We start from the raw sequence: 20,984 nt of genomic DNA, 5'->3' as shown, positions 1-20,984 counted from the left end.
CATCGATGGCAAAAAGCATTGGCTCTTGGTTGGACAGTAAACCCACTATGGAGACTCAAGCCAAAAAACTGTCACAAACTTGCGTTGGACTATTATGTATATTAAGAATAATCCTGCAAGAGGATAGTCATACAAGGCTCATTAACTCCTGTCTTAAGTATGGCAACTCCATGTTTCTGGGAAGCCCTCGATATGTCTTAAAGATCCTACAGGTTATTCAAAATGCCACAGCATGGTCACTTTTCAAGATCCCCAAACATCACTCCACAGCCCCATTCCTGGCTGGGCTTCATTAGCTCCCAATACAAACAAGCATTTGCATTGAAATAGGTCTTGCATGTTTTAGAGGAGTTGTAAATGACAATGTCCTTTACCTGTGTGTTTTAATTTGGAGTGTAGGAGATCTATAAACAGAGGCACAGCTCTCTAGATTTAGAATGAGGAATTACTGATGAGACCATAGAAGCAGCTAGCAGCATTGTCTAGAGAACTAAGAATGAGGAATTACCACTGGGACCAGAGAAGCAGCTGCAGCACTGTCTGTCAACCACTCAAACCCACATACCTCAAAACATTCAACTATTACCCCACTCCATGCACTCACTTTATATGTTTGCAAACATGAAGTGACCTTGAAAGGATTTGAACCTGTGACTTCAAAGGTAGCAAGCTCAACTACGAGACAGGCTAATTTCCCGCTGAGCTATGCAACAGCTTTCTAAACTTCACTATGTTTAACTGTCTTCACTCCGATCTTGTAAAAAAGGCAATGGTGTGCTATACATAGAAAAAATATGAATTGTTTTTGGCCTTTGAGTTCTCCTTTTTAGTCTTGCCAGGCTTCAGTGTTGAAGCTGGAGCCTTAAATATAAAAGGACACATTAATGTAAGAACAGAGTAAAAGCTTAAATAGGTGGAGGGAAATGAAATGTCCATGTCACACTCACTGCATGTAAAGCACTTTGATTCCTCTGGTAATGAACACACTAAATAAAATTGCATAAATAAACTTGTGATGCTCATTTGGCTTAACAGGAAACTGCACAGAAGTTATTACAAACCCATCGGCAAGCTATCAAGCTTGCAACTGTTGTCGGTTTGTGCACTTGAAAAACGAATAAAGACTATTAAAAAACCCATTGGCAAGGACCCTGTGAGGAGCACGAGCACGGCAGTGGCCTCTCCCTGTGGGCATGTCAGTAGCGAAGGCTTGATACATTGTTATCGCCTCACTCGCCTTACTTGACAGAGGAGCTGTGTGATGGTCCCTCCTGCATCCATACTGCACAGGAGGACAGCCCTTCCCCGGCACCGCCAACGGTGCTTCTGCTACCAGCGCTACAGAGCTGGTAGGCTGGGATCTCTACCGCTGGCGGGGTCTGGTGTCCACCAGTCACCGCGGAGCACGAGGACAGCGAGTAACCATTGCATGCTACCGACACCAGTAAGGGGTACAAGTTAAAAAAAAAAAAAGAGGAAAGTAACTGGTTGATAGGAGCCGTCCAAAGTCACAGCAAAGAGCTAGCAGAGGTACATTCAGAAACAAAAGCATGGGCGCTCTATCGGGATAGTCAGACGTTGTCCCGCCCACCCCTACAGCTGCAGCCAGCATGTAAACGAAACGTATTAGCTGACCTTTTAAGTAACTCTTTCAAGTGGTTACATAGCTCGGTGCAGCAGAGAGATCCCGTGGTCTCACACCGAAGCAAGATGGCGGCTGTGTGCAGTAACGGGCAGAGAGGTAAGAGTTCTCCAAAACAGCACAAACATTAGAAGCGTAGCAAAACTGTACTTAAGCTGTGCTCATGTGCAACAAAACGCAAGTGACATATAGGCGCATTAATCACTTAGAAAGCAGCAAAAAAGAGTAACGCTCCACTGAACCAATGGGAAGGCAGCAGGCGGGAGCAAAGTCCTTTATGGATTACAGCAGGTCTTCCAGACAACGCATGAGTGCTGCCTAGGCTTGACCTAAAAAGGATTCATTTGAAGGCCCTATGCATGGCTCACCGAGCTATGCCGAGAAAAGTTCCTCTTGTGATCCGAAAACTGCTTCCCAAGGAGATCATTACGCTCCGAGAACTCTTATCTGCTGACTACCCCCAAAGTCAAGAAAGCCAGGTGTGGCAGCTGCTCCTTTGCTTTTCTGACCGCTAAGCTGTGGACAAAGGCAGCCAGAAATTTCTAGAATCACCTAGGTCATGCAGGCTGTGCCTGTGTCAGTGCCTGAAGGCCTTTCGGGGTAGCTGTACGCATCATAACATGTCCCAGAAGTTGTCTCTGCCAATCAATTTTTACATTTTCTCTTAAAATGAATGGTGCAGCTAATTAATTTTGCTGAGTCCGCATTTTCTATTTCTTTAATGATGTGAAAGCTACTCAACTACTGTACACCAAACCACAAAAAGGATACATGTGTATGGATCCCCTATCCTCCTGATGGGTTTGTTGTAAATCTTAACAGCAATTTTGCTCTACCAGAAAGAGTAACAAGTATCAAGGGGATTTCATTTGTACACCTTCAAAAGTGCCCACTTTGAGCAATCTGCAATAATTCAAGAACTCTAAATTAGATCCGAATGAGTAGGATCTGCCAAATTAAGCGCAGATTCCTTGAATCAGTCTAAAGCTATAAACGAACACAATTATTCTATTTCATATGGACAAAAGGCTACCTATAAACGTATGGGTATCTAGAACGTGCAACTAGCTAAAGAGCAATAAAGGGCTAAACCGTGGCAGAAGCTGAGAGATTAGATTCAGGATCTTTTTTATTGAGGTGAAACAGTTGAGACAGATGAAGTGTTCTCCGAAGAGGCAAATCTACAAATTGTTTCTGAATTTCAAGCAGGCTGTGGCAGTTCTAGTCCTGACGGAATGTTTTTACACTTCTTGAGAGCACAGATGTCTTTTGTCTCTTCTTTTTTTGCACTTTTTAGTTTCCCGTCTAGGAATGTCCTGGCTTCTCCAGTGTTGCTTTCTGCCTGAGGTGATATTTTCAGATCTGCAGGAGGCTGCTTCTGGAGGCTATGTTGGTGGGGCAGGTGGTCTTGATATTGATGCAGGCCTGCAGCAGGATCCTATGTAGTTCCTTCAGAGTGGAGTAGATATTGTTGTACTTCTTCAGGTCTTTGGTGACGTGCTGCCACATATAGAATGCCTTTCAGTGAAGCCCATGTCCAAGTGAGAGAGAACTAGGGTTTGGACGGGGTCCTTAAGTCAATTTCAGGTAAGAATGTTTTTGTTATTCAAGAAAGACCAGGTAACATGCTCTGTTGGCTTTCTTGGTGATATGCTGTTTGGAGGCCAAGTTGCTGCCAAGGGTGAAAATAGTGAATTTGCAATGTCTGTCAGCTGGTTCATTTCTATGAGTCAGACTTTAATGTATTTCTTTGCTGCTGTTGGTGAACAGGAGAGATTCAGTCTTGGTTACATAGACGTATTGCTCTTCTGGTACAGGTCTTGAACACTGTCATCATCCTCTCACTTGGGTGCAACTGTCAAGGTCGAAGTGCCTTGACCTCTTTATTCAACCCAGTTGGCAAGTAAATTACTTTGTCAGTGACACTGTCCCTTTCAACTTCTAAAACTTTTGCAGACCTGAAAAGTGTAGCCAAATGTCAGCGACCTGGCTCTGACCTCTTCTGTGTGTGTTTATGTCCCACATGCTGATAAGGAACTGAATCAGTCCATTGATGCAAGGCATAGGAATAAAGAGCCTAAAGTTTTAAATGGTGCATAAATGTAGTAATAAATACATTTACTTAGGTAATAATATCTGAATATATGGAAAATAAACCGATTTACATTGTATTGTATGCATGTGTACCTCTCTCTCTAACCACAGCTAACTCTGTCTTATCAACCACCAGCATTTCACTTGCGAAGACTTTGGAGCCCACACATTCAATGAGGGAAAAAAACGACACGCTTTGCAGTCACCCATTAAGTCCATTTCCTATGGGTGGTGCGGCCTGGAATGAAGAGTAGATCACGTCAGCATTACCTTTGCAAGCTACCAATGCCAAGATTGCCTCCGGGAGGCTGGCTGGCGGTGCTGTCAATGCACCACAATGACCCAAACCCAACACACCTGCATCAAATATGACAAGCAGGTATACGCTAATTTTGGAAGACTGAAAAAACGTGTAACTAAAATATATATTTTACTTACTTCAACTTTAAGAAAACAGGGTTGTTTGGAGACATTTTGTCAAGCAATTTTACTCGAGTTGTGAATACACAATTTGTTGATTTTTTCTGTATAAAACAGTCACACATACTTTATTACAAATATTTATATTTTTATAAAGTATTTAGATATAATTTTGTAAGTGTTTTATTAGGTTTTAAGAATCTATTTAAGATCATATAAAAAACAAAAGCACACCCGGCGTGGGAGTCCTAGTGAGCTACTAATCTGGAAGAGGACACAACCAACAACATTGTGTATTCACAACCTTCACACACTAGATCAACATCATAATTCAAGGTAATTAACTGTTATTCCAATACGCACCTCTGTTGCCTAGTTTTCTGCAGGGCGGCCCAAGACTAACAATGTATCATATTCGACCATCATTACATCCAGGTAGAGGGGAAGATCATTGCAACTCAAGGCAATTTTGGTAATAGCAGCACTTCTCAATACCGCTGCTACCCGTGGGCCGACGTCAGAACTATGCGATCAATAGGGCATCTATATTTCCGATGAATCATGATTTCATGGAGGCATTTTGTCTAAATCCTTGGCAAGTGCTATCTGGAATATGTTCCATATCATGGTCGGGTCTTACACATTTATTACAAATTTGTTAAGAATTGATGTAATTTGCAGAGCCAACGTCAGTCATTCTTGGCTAGTATTCCAAAATAAACAGCATCAGTTTTACTACAGAAAGGAATGCAGTGACTGACTACCCTGCTGCTGCCTAAAAATAGGCTCCCCCAATGATCTCTTCTCTGGTATTCAAAGTGCTACAATATCTGAATACCTTACAAGCTAGGAATGAATATTCTAGTAAATATGGGTGCAAGACTCTGGAATAAGTGCACAACCTCAAAGTCTCTTGGCTCAAGGCTTCTTAAACCAAATGCCTATGCTTGGCCTGAATTTTTACTGGCTGACTCTAACCTTTAACGTCTCACATGCCACCACAGACAATTTAAACCCAACCGATAGAAGCACAGATGAGAATTGCCACTTAGCCCTTTTAAATCCAAAGCCAAATACATGGCCTCTCTGGTGTTACTGCATTTCATAAAATTATTGTAATGCGGCAAGCGCAGAAACCTTATTAGTCTGAAAATAATTTATTTTGTGTTCATGAAGAACAGCTGCCTCTGTAAGGGCCGCTTTCTTGACCATTTACTAACTAAACAGGCCAGGTCCCTCTGAGTTACATGGAGTCTCCCTGGTTCCTCACAAATGTGAGTGATAACGATGCAAACATCATGGAAAGCCTCAACTTATTAAGCATGCATCTACAGCAAAAACTACTTCAAAGAAAAAAACAACAACATTAATATAGGTTTGGAAACCAGTCACCTATACGGGGGCTGTCTGGGCTGACCATAGGGCCTGTGGGAGGGGTTAATTAAACATCCCTAGGTCACACAGTCTGTAAAGAAATAAGGGCAATATCACTCAATGTCTGTGATCAACAAAAGCAAATGTGAAAAATAGCTAGAACACCACAGCTATAAATCAAGGCACCAAAGCGATGCCCGCAAGACACATCATAAGCAGAAACAACATTACTTGTGGCGGCTGGGCAATGGAGGTTTCATGTTCTTCTGTCCAAGGAAATATTTGGAACGTTGTAGGGTACGTGACTTTAGAAGGATACCCTCCCCCTTCTTGTAGACATTGGAAACATTACTCACTGCGAGGTTGCCCAGTCCAGTAGGTCCCCGCTGTCTGTCATCAGGTTGTCTGTGTCCTGACTTGGAACTGGGCTACTGGATCCTGTAGGAGTCGGAGACTGAGAGGACAAAGAATCAATGCTGCCGGTGGGGGTGTCTTCCTTGGGTGCACTGTGATTGTCAACTGGAAATGGAAAACATTGGTACAGGTCAGACAGAACTAAGGTTCTCAGACTTACTCCAAAAGGCCTGAAGCAACATATCAATTGACCAAGATTGCCCGATGACAAGATGTAATGAGAAGATGCGATTCGTCCGTGTACAAGGGGTAACCTGGGGTGAGGGAGGGAGGGGGATATGTCTTTCGCGTCAAACAAATGCGCTTTCAGAAGTTTTAGGAAGAGTACAAGTCAAACAGAGAAAACAAAGCTCCTATTATTGCTGACATTATATTGTTAGGACAAAAGCGGAGAAGTGTAAGGCATATCGCATTATAAACAATTCAATATCCCAAGGACAAAGCCGTCTGCCATTTGTTCATTTGTAACCAAGCCCCACTTTCTGGGCACCAGATTGCTTACACACAATTAGAGCTCACCTGGAATGAACTACATTAGAAGATGACATACGCTATCATTTTCTTAGCTGGCATCCTTGTTTGTTTTCCAAGACGCCTCCCATCCCCCAGAAACAAAATATCTCTGTCACTCTGAGAGTTGAGGTTAAAAGCTACGGTTATCCTGCACCGCTGAGGATATGTAAGACTTCCAAATTGTAACACAGGACAGTACCGAGGACACCGATCACCTGACGCCTGCTTGTAAACACAAATACATTTTTAGAGGACAGCTATGCTCTTGTCTGAGGTTTCTTTACCTCTCAATGACCTTTTGAAGAGATGAAAAAAACACAATAGATTTCAGAAAACAAAGAAGTTTTCTTTTGAATTTTGGTCTGCAGCAGGACGACCGAGAACAAAGTAGGCATCAAGGATTGCTTCTAAGCCCAACCCACAGCCTGGTTTTTAGAACAAGGCTGAAGGCTGCAATGCTGAGGAGACTGAGCAGTGTTCACGGTAATAAATCATGCCGGTTTCCCGTCCTGCCAACTATTTTTATGCTGAGACCCAGTTCCCATGAATTCTCTCGACTGTGTCCTGGTGCACTGTGCTGCCACCATTACATGGCAACACATGTCGTAGCGGCATCCATGCACAATCAGTGTGTACTGTGCGAAACAGCTACCTGCAAACAGGCTCTTATGTGCCCTGCACCATCGTGCCCAGGTCAAAAGCTTCACTGCAAATATTACTTTTGTCCGAGTTGTGATCAAGATGGAGGCGTTGTTGGAAGGCAAAGGCAGCAGACTGTCTCCATACTCAGCAGCCTCTCAGGCGGACGGGTTTACTTAAATTAAATTAAAAACGTACCTTCCCGGGTCCCGCGCCACCTTTACCTCCTGGCCGGTTCCCGCGTTTTCCTGCTGCTCTCCTGAACAGGAAGCAGCCACAGGCATCCTCCCTCCCCTTCGCCCATCACAACGCTGCAACGGCAGCATTGTGATTGGTGGGGACGGCGCTCAGCCGAGCGCCTATGGGGTGGCCATTTTCTCTATGTAGGCTGCATACAGCCTACATAGAGAAAAGGGTAAGTGTGAGGGCCGACCAAACAGTCTGGGCTAACAGGATTGGGCAAGCCACTCCTCCCCTGCTTTCGAGCAGACCTCCCACCCGCCCGCCCCAACCAGGCACTTCTGCTTTCTCTCAGTGCAAGAAGCAGAAACATAAAATAATAGTTTTACCATTTTATGTTTCTGCTTCTCGCACTGTGAGAAAGCAGTGGGACGACGCTCCTCCGCCCTAACAGAGGAGCCGCCCTTGGCGGCTTCTCTGTTGGCGGCTCCACCACGGAGCATCGTCGCCCTATTTAAATTACTCCCGGGGATGAAAAATACAATGGTAATTTATAACCATTTTATTTTTCATCCTCCCATCCTGAAATGAGCGTCAGGATAGGGACGGGGCCACTGCTGAATGACAGCAGCAGGGAGGAGGGTGGGTTTTTTGTGCACTTTTCAAAGTGAGAATGTCCCTCTGGCGGGCCATTTTGGAACGGTCAGCCAGACATGCACAATTTAAAACCTCTCACCCAGCTGCCTTAAGACAGGTGGGTTAGAGTAAGCGCAAGCTTCCAGGGCGCTGGGGAGCGCCGACTGAGGCCGCTCTCACCAATCAGGAAGCTTCTCTCACATCATGAGAGCAGCACCAGGATTGGTGCCCGCACTGCAGCATTTGGTTCCTCTGAAGAGGTCCGGAGCCGAGGACGTCTGTTCAGGTGAGTTTTATTTTTTTATTAGTATTTGCGCGCACACGCATCCCACCCCTTCTCCCCATAGATGCCAGCCGCCACTATGATACATTGCTAATCAATAAACTAGATTGTCGTCAGCAGTAGTACTACTACTGAGGTAGTCCTGTGTCTCACAAAGACAGTGAAATGCACCGCGCATGAAGATCTGATAGATCCTGAGCGCCTATGGAACGGTTATTGAAGTTTTGAAGGTTCTGGGCTACATTGCAAATGTGTACATAGAGCAAGGTGCACATCTTACATATGGGCATAATGGGTAAGCACAGGATAGAGTGTGAAAGAAGGTCATGTGGGATACAGTACAGAGATAACCAGAGTGTTCAGAGTTAATCAAAAAAGGCCCATCAAAGTGGGGTCGGTGAATGGGGAATGCAGTGACTAGGATAGGGCCCTTCTCCGCAGCATGACGATACCAGGGATTTGGAGAGAGCGACAGCCCTTGTGCTCAATAAGAGGTCAGCAATGTTGCAGGTTCTCCTAGCCCAAGGTGTAGTTAGCGGAAAAAGCGTGCCTTGTGGCAGTGTTTGGGAACTGAGTGGGAGATGAGGATGCAGGAGAGAGCTCAGATGCTGGGGATGCGCAGGACACGGGAAAGGGACCTGGCAACGCTACACCCTGGAGATGTAAGGTCAGAAATGTGGCCATGCCTGTGGGGGTAAAGTATTTTCTCAGTGCCATGGAGGTGAATTGGAGCGTTTTAAAATGATCTCTAAAGGCAGGTAGCTTGTAATAGTTTTCATGTAAGTTGAAATCGTTGTGACTATAAGGAAAGTCAGACAAGATCACAACTAGCTTGTGGCACAGTCTCTGCTTCTGAAGATGACATGGGCTTATTTCGATCGCGCACAGCTCATTAGGAACTCAAACAAGAGAGCGGAAACGGGGTATGTAATGGTGATTAAGATCCACAAAAGGGGAAGCAAGCGAGTAAGGGGAATAACCTCAAACCACAGAAAGGAACAGGCTTTTTAAAGCAATTCTTCAAACGAGCTGCTGTGCTGTCTCAGAAAGCAGAAACTACTCCTGTGTTAGCTTTAAATATTGGGCAGGAATTGTTTCCTATTAAAGGGTATTATAGAAGGTGCATATGGGCTAGCATTAAAGGTTCCCAGAGTGCATGCACCAGGGCTTTCTTCCATTCTGAAGTGCCCTTCTCACAAAGCTGCAGGACGGTCTTTCTTCTGTAGGTCAAGCAGGGTCAGACTGGGACAGAAAAGAGGCCTGCGCACCAAAATAAAAGTAGCCCCCATTAGTGAATCAGATAGCTAACAAAGTAGCCCATGTTTACAAATAATTGCAGTTTTTAACTTTTGCAAGGTATGGTGGACTGCCTGGATTTGAGTTTGTTGCAGCAAATGTTTGTTTTCATATCAAGAAAATCAGCAGTAAAAACCGGTCTAGCAGACGATAAAACAGGCCCACAAGAAGTCAATAAAACAGCCCACACACTGACCTGTCAGAGCAGCCTCTCGGGGACGGCCTAATTGCCCTATAGGCCAGTCCTACCCTGGGGCGTAGCCTGCAAGAAGTCGTGGCCTTAAGCAAGACCCATCGAGGAGCTGGAAATTGACCCATACAATAGGGTTATAGGCGCAGCTAGGTGTATGGTCCTAAAAGCGTGCCTGCTCGTGACAGAGGCTGCCTTAATAAATAAGGGCTCAGCTAACCAAAACAATGGAGTGATAGATGATTCCATTCCTGAAAGCGTTTCTGAACAATACTTAGCACAAATTAAGTTTCACTTAAGAGCTATATAACATTTTATTTTAACAATTTGAAGGCATACAGAGAGTTGTAATCTTGTACATGCCATTACTGTACAAAGCATAACTTCCAAGGTGCCTCCGGTTTCTCTACAGTTTGGAAACAGTGCAACAGTTTGGAGACATACAGTACATAGCGTTATCAACCAGGGCAGTTTATTGAGTCCTGTGAGCTCAGTTCCCTGATCTTTGCCATGATAAACCACCTGCATTCTGGTACTTGTCGTTTTGTGTATTCCATTCTACATTGAGGGCTACAAGAATGCAAGAAAACACACTGGCCTAGAGGACCTACTCAAACATGGAGCAGGGAACCTTTAGAGCGCTTAGGTTATATAAATATTCTCGCCCATATTTACCAGCCTGAATTAAAAAAAGAAAAATAGAATAAAACACTTTAATTTTAAAAAGTGTTCCAAAGGAAATGAAAAAGTGTTTACTATAGAAGCAACAGTAAAGGACATCATGAAATGCAGCAATGCAGCTGTACTATGTGCTGGGTCGAAGTACAGGAAACAGGAGCCAGTGCAATGTCTAAAGCAAAGGACGAAGCATAATTATATTTCCCCCAAGATTATAAACGAGATGTTCATGCATTCTGACCCATATGTAGTCTGTGGCAACCAAATCAAAATCAGGCACAAATAGAGTGCATTGCCACAATCTTACGTGTCATCAGCAGCACGCGCAATAATAGTCATATGTCCCAGTGCGGTAAGGCTGTGCATGCAGTGACACTTATCATAATAGAAGCAGGCAGAAGTAGCTGTGTGTAGCTGTGGAGCTCCAGGGACAGGAAACTGTACCACACAAAGCAGAGGCCTCTTGCCATTTTGACAAGCATGGACACAAGCAGTGCTTAGCTTGTAAACAATTACGTTTTAGGGCCCTTTTCGGAAGGCCACTGCAGCTGCACCAACCATACCCTGCCAGTGCTGTCAATGGCAGTACCAACATAGCTCTTAACCCCTTCCCTGCTCATGACGGAACCACTCCGTCATGAGCCACGGTTGCGCTGTGCTCATGACGGAGTGGTTCCGTCATGCTACGGCCGTTGGCGGCCGCTCCGCCCACGCGGCGCTAATTCCCCGCCTGTGCGGGTGATTAGCGCAGTGGGCGGAGACGTGACGGAACCACTCCGTCATGAGCACAGCTCAACCGTGGCTCGTGACGAAGTGGTTCCGTCACGAGCACAGCGCCACCGCGCTGCCCCCAAACCCCCCCCCAGCGCCGCGGCGGAATTCCTGCCGCGGCGAAGGGGTTAAACATCTCACTCCTACAAGTGTGACAATTCAGACTATTTCAGGACACACAAAGTTTTCATAATGGCATGAGAGGATAGTATTACTCATTTTCAATGTATATTCACTTAATTAACACGGTTGTTGTGCTTATCTCCAAATTAAGAAGACAGCTCCACCATGTGGTGGGCCGTCACTAGAGCCAGTGCTAACAATTAAGTGCCGGTGCCGAGCACCGGAAACAACCGGCACAAATTAAGCACTGGACACAAGGTTATATTGGAGTGCAAAACATGTTACCACAGAGGCCTTCTTCCACACCAACCTAGATCTCTGTTTTTACAGAATGTAATTTTACCAACTTTTTCTACATTCAAGATAGTGGAGCTGTCATACTCGAGAGCTTTCTAAGATCCAGGTGGCTTAGAGTACGTCCATATTCGTATATAGTTGAAAAACCCTTGGACTACACGAGGAAAGCCAGGGGGATCAGATATACATAAAACAGACGTGGAGAAAGGGGAAAGTTCTCATGGAGTTCATGAATATTATCCGACTGTGGTAAATCTTGATGGGAGAAGCATGTACATTTGACATTTGCTTGTTAAAAAGAATTGAAACAGCTAAGAAAGTGCCCAAAACTCTGAACTCCTGGAGATGGCTAATAAAGATGTCATGGTCCCAACTGTAGCGGTTTAGTTTGACAAAACGCCCTACTGCTTGCTTGGTCACCATCCTGATGTCATATAACACAGAAATCAGTAGTAAGGCAATACCACAGTTTGCTTTAAGATCATCGATGCAGCGGGAGGTTTTGAGGTTGTTCAGACGCTGAATGGCCACTGAGCCCTGCATTACTTTAGCCGTAGAAGACAGGAGGGAGTTAAAATTGGATTTTGCAGGATCAGAAGAGTATCAAGACTTGACTGATAAACATCGCCATTTGTAATACTTGCTCTGAAATTTGACTACAGAATAAGCTATCATGGAGGATGAGGGCACAACTGATATCTAACCTACACTGCATATTATTACTTAAAGTGCGGGTGGAGATCACAGAGACCGGAAAAGAATTCAAAACTACCACTGCGAACTTCCCCCACATGTCCAGTTGAATAAAAAGGGTAGCATATTATTAGTTATAACAGAGTTGTCATGGGCAACAATGTGTCAATACGTATTTGAACTCCCTGAAAACATTTGAAATGGGAATGTGTTGTCCTCTACTGGTGGCTTTCTATTTTCATTGTGCATATAATAAATATGTGCATGTGATGCAAGGGAAATATTTTGTGGGGCGGCTTAACCATTCCTGGTATAACACCTGTTGGCAGGGCCGGACTGAGAACACAAACCGCGTGGAAAACACTGCTGCTGCTTTTGTTACAGGGGGCCAACATATGCTGCAAAACTGGACCCAGTAACAAAAACACACCCCGAGGGGACCAAAACCGGCACCCACCCTGGCAGCCCACCAGGGAAATGCCTGGTGCCCGCTACGGCCAGTCCTGCTCAGCCTGTTTGAAATTGTTGGAGGAACAGTCTAATTTTAGTTTAATGTCTCAAGTCCCCTGCCTCCCGCGTTCCCCGATGGGGTTCTAACTGTATTATGACATCTATTCACCTTTAGATACCTCTTGTTGTAGAGAACTCATTCAAATGAGTGGTGACAGTCCTCTATGATGTTCACACCTAATAAAGAGAGTTGTAAATAAAATAAAACTGGATATAGCAGTTTTTTTTCTGTGTTAGAGGCGGCCTTGAGACAGATTTATGTTAAGTCCGGGATCAACCAATTAGGTATCTAAAATCTAAATAGCTTGGCTTCCTTGGGAGTCAATGCTTTAAAATGAGAAAAGGTCCTTGGGAACGTAGTTATTCCATCAGTACGGCTGGCCACTTCCATCAACTGGTTTAAATGTGCACTAGTCAAGAATGCAATCCTTTTTTCCATTTCACATAAGGCCTTCAAATGAGGCAAAATGGCAACCATTTTGAGGCACAATGGCATTCTACAATTACCTGCCAGGGATTGGACTCAGCCTGCAATTACAGACAGTACTGATTTAAACCCAATCATGTCATACTTGTTGACCATGTCCCTTGCTACAGAAATCCCCACCTTTACTGACTCTTTCCCTTTTTATGTCGTGGAGGAAGTCACAAAGAAAAGGGACAGTTGTAAAACCGCAACATGCAATACACATGCTGTATGATTACGCTCTTCCCCACAAGATTTTGTACCCCATATATGGTAATTATGAAACAAAGAAAACAGTTTGATTCCTTGTAAAACAAGAAGATGTAAAAATCCCTAGAAGCCCAGAGGGCACACAATTTTTAGGTCTGGCCTTTTCGCGAGACTACGGTTTTTCCAAAATATTCATGCATAATATACAAAGAGGGGTTTTTGGTCAGTGAGCTTCATCTATTAGTTCGATAGATTGTCATTCACATTTTGGTTCTGCCAACTTGCAGCCTACTGCAATATACCCTATGTCTCTAGTGACAAAGGGGGCTCAAAGTGTGCATAGGTTTTATTGGGTTGGGGGCGCTTCAACTTACTCAACAAGTTGGCGGTCTCACCCATTGCAAAGGCAATTTACTTGACTCCATTTTCTTAAACATTCTAAATCTTCTGGTCAAAGACCCTATTCCGGTACCTTAGTCGGACCATTTTCTAATTCCATTAACATGGCTATCGCAGGATGTTACTACTCCGGCTGCGAGAACCAACAGACGGGTTCGCATTTGGTCAAAACTGCAAACGAAGTCCTTGGCGACAATTCTTGAAGACACCATACCTATCCTCGACATAAATCCTCTCACTGAGAATGATAAATTCAATAAATGGCTAGAGTAGTCACTTGACACTGTTCTCCCAAAGAAATGGGCTCACAAAAAAGTTGGAGTCAATCAAAATGCTTGGTATTCGCCCAAACTTCAGCAGCTCAGGCAGTCCGGTATAAGGCTGGAAAGAAGCTGGAGAAAGGATCCCTCAGTAACTAACAAAGTTAAATACCTACAAAATTGAAACAAAAGCTGCCAAAGCTCTCTATTATGAACAGAGAATCATATTGGCTGCAAGTTGCCCAAGTGAAATCTTTCGGATTGCAAAATCACTCCTTACACCTCCTGCACCCCCAATCGTTTTTGTCGATATCCCTCCACGCTGCAACCAAATTGCAGAGTTTTGATTTGACAAAATACAAAGTATCTACATGTCCTTTCCTCTGGTCACAGCCCCACAAACTTCACCACCTTCTAACTGTATAGCCCAAAATGGAGAATGTCCGCTGGAGGCAATTCCCCCCCCATAACTTGATCTCTCTTCAAGGGATTCTCAGTCAACTTAAATCAGGAGCACCTACAGACTCCGCCCCCTAACATTTTAAACTTAATCGCTGAGACTGTATCTCCAGTGATCTTGGATGTGATCAATGCCTCGCTTGTGATGGGTCTAGTGCCCCCCTGCTGGAAACAGGCAATGGTTAGAGCACTCTTAAAAAAGCCCAACCTAGATCCAGACGTGTTGGCAAACTACCGCCCTATCTCACTACTACCAGCAATTGGCAAAATAGCTGAGAAACACGTAAACCATACCCTCTCAACTTTTCTTGAAAATAATAATGGTCTTCATCCCTCACAGACTGGGTTCAGACCACAGCAAGGCACAGAGACTGCGCTTCTGACAGTGGTGGAGGAATCAAGAAACATTCTGGATGGCGGGGGCTGCGCTGCTTTTATTTTGTTGGATCTCAGCGCAGCCTTCGACACAGTGAACCATCATCTGCTAATTCAAAGACTTAGGAATGCAGGAGTGGCTGGAACAGCGCCAAAGTGGCAACAGTCCTTCTTGGAGGACAGATCTTTTGTAGTCTTTGAAGATGAAATGATCTCAAAGTGAATGCCCCTTAGATGTGGGGTTCCTCAGGGATCTTCCCTGAGCCCCACTCTATTTAATATCTATAGGAGTTCCATGGGAGACGTATTAACACCTTTTGGCATTTAGATCGTTACTTGTGCTGATGACACTCAGCTGGTGATCTCTCTCAATCGACTGGATAAATCAGACTCTGGATTAGCCTTATACCTTGAAAAGGTATCAAGATGGATGGAGAGCTCGTGTTTAAAACTTAATGGAGCTAAGACAGAGCTGATGCTCCTTGGTTACCCCACCACTCTGAGCATAGGCTCGTTTAGGCCTAGCTGCCTGGGTACAGCCCATCCCTGAAAGAACAAATCAAGAGCCTGGATGTATGGCTGGACCGCAATCTTGATTTCAAGGAGCAAGCACGTAAGGTTGCAGCCTGCTGTTAAGGGATTTTAAGAATGTTAAGAAAGATCCTCCCCCTGCTACCTCTTTATGCCAGAAGACTGCTGGTCCAAGCATTGATCTTGTCATGCCTCGATTATGCCAACGCCCTATATTTGGGAGCCCCAAACCTCACTACCAAAAAATTACAGATCGTGCAAAACTGCGCAGCACGTCTGCTCACGAATACCCCCAAACACCTTTCAGCTAAGCCTGTGCTCACCACGCTACACTGGCTTCCTATCCAGGAGAGAATCCAGTTTAAGGATCTGTGTATTACACATAAAGCACTCTCAGGCAAGGGCCCGCCAATTATCAGTTCCATCATTCAACCTTATCGCTCTAATTGTTCCCTGAGGTCAGATAATAAACAATTGGCGGTACTCCCAAAAATAAGGAAAATACAAAGTGGAAGGCGTCGCTTCTCGTACCATGCCGCTAAATTGGGGAACCTTCTTCCCCTTCGTATCCGCCTTGAGACAAATTACCTGACTTTTCGAAAACAATTAAAAACTTATCTGTTTCCCTAAAACTGTCCGGAGCTGAAGCTGCACCGCTGTTAGCGCTGGGATGCCCCCGGGTAACCATGCGCTTTAGAAATGCATTTTCATTCATTCATGTTTTATATTAACTTTAAAGACCAACTATTTATTTTCTTTGCAAGTTGGCTGCTCAGTTTGATGGCTTTTTTTTTTTTAAAGGAGACCAAAAAATTAATTATAATTAAGTATTTAAGGGACACTGTAATACTGTAGTTACCCGAGATTTTAATTCTTTGGATGGTGCTGATATATTCTTGTATGCTTCACAAAAAATAATAATGATAAATGCATGGTGCAACTGAAAGGTCTGCTATTTAAAAAAAAGCCTAAATAAAGCATCTGCATCAGTGATTTTTTTTTTTTAAATTAAAAATGATTATTGCAAGCATCTGGCAGCCACACTTAGTTTAGGAGGCTGCATGATTGTTTTCTTTTTCATTTTGTGGCGAATGTTTGCAATAATAAAACATGTGCCCCTTGCACCAGCTTGCCAAGGTCAGCCTATTGGGTTTGTCCATGCTTGTTAGGTCCGACTTCAAGAATGAGCCTTGCCCCACTCATAAGTCATGCCCCATTGATAAGAAATGTCTGTTTGTACGACTGGAGGAACAACCAATGGTATGCCTCAGGAAGGAAGTGTAGCGTCTGCACGACACATTCTGCACAGCCAATGTTTACACTGGTGCACCGTTAAATAGAAATACACACTTGCCAACATTATTTTTTCCTGACCAAGGCTGAGGGACTCTCAAATTTTTACTCATTCATACACAACAATGTAGGGTTTGGGCTGCAGAGTCTGAATTGAAAATTAAACAATGGCTCGAAAAAGTAAGAGAGGAGCAAAGTCAAAGGAAATAAGTGATTGTTACTTTCAAAACTATTCGGATAAAAAGCGAAACTGCCTGGCAGTGCTGTGTTTTTTTGTTTGTTTTTTCAGGTAGAGAAACAGGTTTTAAATCCAAGTATGCCGAATGCTTCTGGAGAAGATCACAGCAGTGGTGGAAGATATCAGACAGGACACGGGGCTCCTTGCAGGTGTGACTGTGTTTGAGTTGCGCTTCTTCATGATAGCTCCAGGGTGTTATCTGTGCACCTGGCTGCCTATCATGTCATATTTTATAAATTATAACATAGCCCCACATATTTCCTTCCCCATGAAACATATTGCTGAAATGTATTAGAAAGAAATGCAGACCAAGCACTTATTTGACTTCCAACTTGTCAGGTGTCAGTAGCATATCTGGTGCTGATAATGTTTCTATGCATCTTTTGCTTCCACTCCTGCATTGATAATGCAAAAAATATAAGTCGTAGAATGGAAACAAGCATTGGCAAAAGGATTACACAGCTAAGATAACCCCTGCTCACCCCCTTGGTGACTTGGCACAAGCAGTTAGGCTTATCTCAGAGGCAATGTGTAAAGTATTTGTACATAAACACGCAGTACCACAGTGAAAACACTAAAAAATGAACACCACATCAGTTTAGAAAAATAGCCAATATTTATTTATCTAATCAAAACAAGCCCAAAATGACAGAAATCCAACCTACTTAAATCAAAATCTCACTTTTAGCAAGATCGTTGCAAAAATACGAGCGTTGACAGTGGCGTCGGAGCCTAGCAAGCACCTTCAGTGGCCCAGAACTGGAATTGGCACCACAAAGCAGGACAGAACTCCCAGCAGTGGAGTTCAGGGATGATGTATTGGATGGCTCTGAGACTTCAAACAGGAGACAAGCACACACAAGCCCTTGGAGATACTTCACAAGCAGGATACACTGCAAAGGTCCAATCCTTTTCCACTCCAAAGCAGAAGCAGCAACTGCAGGTCAAGCCAGCAAAGCAAGGGGCAGTACTCCTCCGCACAGCTTTTCACCCCTTCTACTTTGCAGAGGTTCCTCTTGATTCATAAGTGTTCTAAAGTTCTGGGGTCAGAGCCCCACTACTTATACTACTTTCAGCGTTTGAATCAGAGAAAGTCTCTCTTGCTTAGTAGAAACTGTTCCGTCCACCCCGGTCCAGCAACACTACAGGGGGTGGAGACAGCATTGTGAAAGGTAGACACAGTGCAGGTAACAGCTCCTCCCACCACTCTAGCTCAGGAAGACCAATCAGTATATACAGGGCACATCAACTCGCTTTGTGTGACTGTTTAGAGTGAATGCACAAACAGGCCCAGTCAGTCTAAACCAGGCGTTGATTCCACAGGCAGGCAGAGCCACAGAATGGTAAAGCAAGAACATGCCCACTTTCAAAAAGTGGCGTTTTCAACCACACAACTTTAAAAACTACCTTCACTAAAAGATATATTTTTAAATTCCGCGCTCATGGAGCCCAAACTCCAAATCTCTAGCTGTTCCCAATTGAAAGTTACACTTGTAAAATGTTACAAGGCAGCTCCAATGATAACCTATGGAAGAGCGAATCCTTGCAATAGTGAAAAACAAAACTAGCAGTATTTCACTATCAGGACATGTAAAACACACCAGTACAAGTTTTCACATACATTGCACACTGCCCATAGGGGTACCTTGGGCCTACCTGAGGGGTGCCTTACATGTAGTAAAAGGGATGGCTATGGGCTGGCAAGTGGACAGGTCGACATGGCAGTTTAAAACTGCACTCACAGACACTGCAATGGCAGGCCTGAGACAAGTTTACAGGGCTACTGATGTGGGTGGCACGACCAGTGCTGAAGGACAACTAGTAGCATTTGATTTATATGCCCTGGGCGCACACAGTGCACTTTAATAGGGACCTACTAGTAAATCAAATATGTCAATCATGGATAACCAATCATAATCACAATTTACACAGGGAGCACTGGCACTTTAACACTGATCAGAAGTGGTAAAGTGCGCAGAGTTCAAAAACCAACATAAATTAAATGCAGCACACAGTGAAAAAAACAGGAGGTCAGAAGCAAAAATGACGGGGGAAAACACGCCAAAGTTGCCAGGTCTAACACTTATGGTGAAATGTAAGCCTTGATATGAGAAAGACCATCTCGGCAGCTTAGGATTCTCCCCCTTCATTGCTATCAACCACGTGAGTGGGCTTGTGATCTGTCTGGACCACAAACCTGAAACCAAACAAGTAAGGCTGGAATGTCCGCAGTGCTCAAACTATCACATCCTTTTTAATGGATGGCCAGTTCTGTTAACTATGAAGATGATACATGCCACTGTACTGCTCTAACTCCTTTATCTGATAAGTTAGTCTGTACAATAAAAGGCAGCCCATAGTCTGGTGTGTCCAACACAGGCAATATATAGTGCTGCTTTGAGGTCCTGAATACCTAACACTCTGCTGTCCAATCACGTTCTTAAACTTCTTCTTGGATATCAGGGCTATCAAGGGCATAACTATGGTTCAACAGTTGGCAACAACGTTCCTGTAGTAGCCAGTGAGTCCTAGAAAGGCTCTCGTGGCCCTGAGTGGTGGAACTCCCACTTCAAAACAGTCCAGTAAAGCCACTTTGCAAGACATCCCCAGTGATGTTCTGTCAATCTGGGACTCCTTTGCAGTCAAGATAAGAACTTCATAGACCCTAAAGATCTTCATAACAAAGTTTCAAAACTCCCTTTTCATCTTTTATCTCAAACATACTTTTGGTCCATGATAATTTGTGGAGTCTTTGGTCCTTTCAACTTCTGCTTTCTGTTCCTCTTTTCCAGAGCTCCTAATCCCTCTCTTCCTGGGTTCCCCTTTTCTCCATCCTTGTCCATTTCGTTTCCACTTTCACTAGTTGCCCTGTTCAATCAATCATTTTCTCATCCGTTTCTTTGACTTCGAGCTCTCCGTAGACAATTTCTGTCTACATTTCTCATATTGGTTAGTTCAAGCATAACATGTTGATTTTATTGCTGTGGTTTTTTGAAAATCATGCATATGTTCTCTGTACATTTCATTGATATTGCTGATGGAGTATGCGCTATAGGAATGCAAAACAAATACTTCTTAAACCGCTGACATAAAGGTAGCCCTGCCAGGAACATTGGGGCCACACCCGGCATTAACAGTAGCCCTTGCATGTTTTGCAACCCTTGCCATCACAGTGATTCTTGGTAAAATGGTAGTCACCTCTGGAATATTGTGGTCCTGACTTACTGCACCCCCCGACATAGTGGTGGTCTGAATATATTATGTCCTCTTGGCATATTTAAGCTTAACCTTGAAATTCACTGAAGGTCCTATTATTTTGCAGCTCCCCCCAGCATAGTGGTGCCCCTGACATATTGTGCTCCCTAGAAATGATGGTGGACCGTATTATATCCTCTTGACATAAAATGGCCACTCCCGGAATTTTGTGGCCATTCCTCTAACAATGGCAACCAGTCATTTTTTGCCTCCTCTTCCTATTATTTTGGCCTTGGCATAGTTGCCACGCTGGATTTATGTTGGTCGTGAAATACTGTAGCCACACCTCACATAAAGGTTATTTTAGCGTTTTGGGACTAGAATGGTGTACTGGGGGTTATCTTGGGACGCAATGGATATTCCTAACATATGGTGACTATACCACACTGACAGTGGGCATTTCAGGTATGTGATCATAATATCCGGGCATGTTAGGCAGAATTTTTCCAAGTGACATTAGCGTATGTGATTAGTTGATTAAAATCCCAAGCTGGATTTCGGGAGGAAACTCATGTATTGACTATTAACAAAAGTTGGTATTTAGGGGTGCAGTGTAATTCACCGACAAAACCAAACTTTTGTATGGGTGAAATGAATGGATCTACCCAAAATGAAATGCAAATTAAAATGTTTCACTTCGAAAAAGAAAAGTTAGCATTCGAGACCAAAATGTGTGTATGGCAATTAGCTGCAAGGCTAATGCTTTGGGACAAATTTATTCAAAGTCAACAATATATTCGAAGCT

At 43.9% G+C, this 20,984-nt stretch overlaps 1 protein-coding gene across 2 annotated transcripts in view; it reads right to left on the bottom strand.

The window, feature by feature from the left end:
* ARHGAP10 (Rho GTPase activating protein 10) overlaps positions 1–20,984 on the bottom strand; it is a 1,033,471-nt gene that overhangs the window by 111,820 nt on the left and 900,667 nt on the right. For both annotated transcript variants that reach the window (XM_085641636.1, XM_085641637.1), the window contains exon 20: positions 5,887–6,049. In XM_085641636.1, coding sequence (XP_085497762.1) covers positions 5,887–6,049 — 163 coding nt within the window. The remainder of the gene's footprint in view (positions 1–5,886; positions 6,050–20,984) is intronic.

The sequence above is a fragment of the Triturus cristatus genome, chromosome 2_2 (assembly GCF_964204655.1).
Source record: "Triturus cristatus chromosome 2_2, aTriCri1.1, whole genome shotgun sequence".
In the NCBI taxonomy this organism is placed as follows: domain Eukaryota; kingdom Metazoa; phylum Chordata; class Amphibia; order Caudata; family Salamandridae; genus Triturus; species Triturus cristatus.
This window is presented reverse-complemented; position numbering and strand designations above follow the sequence as displayed.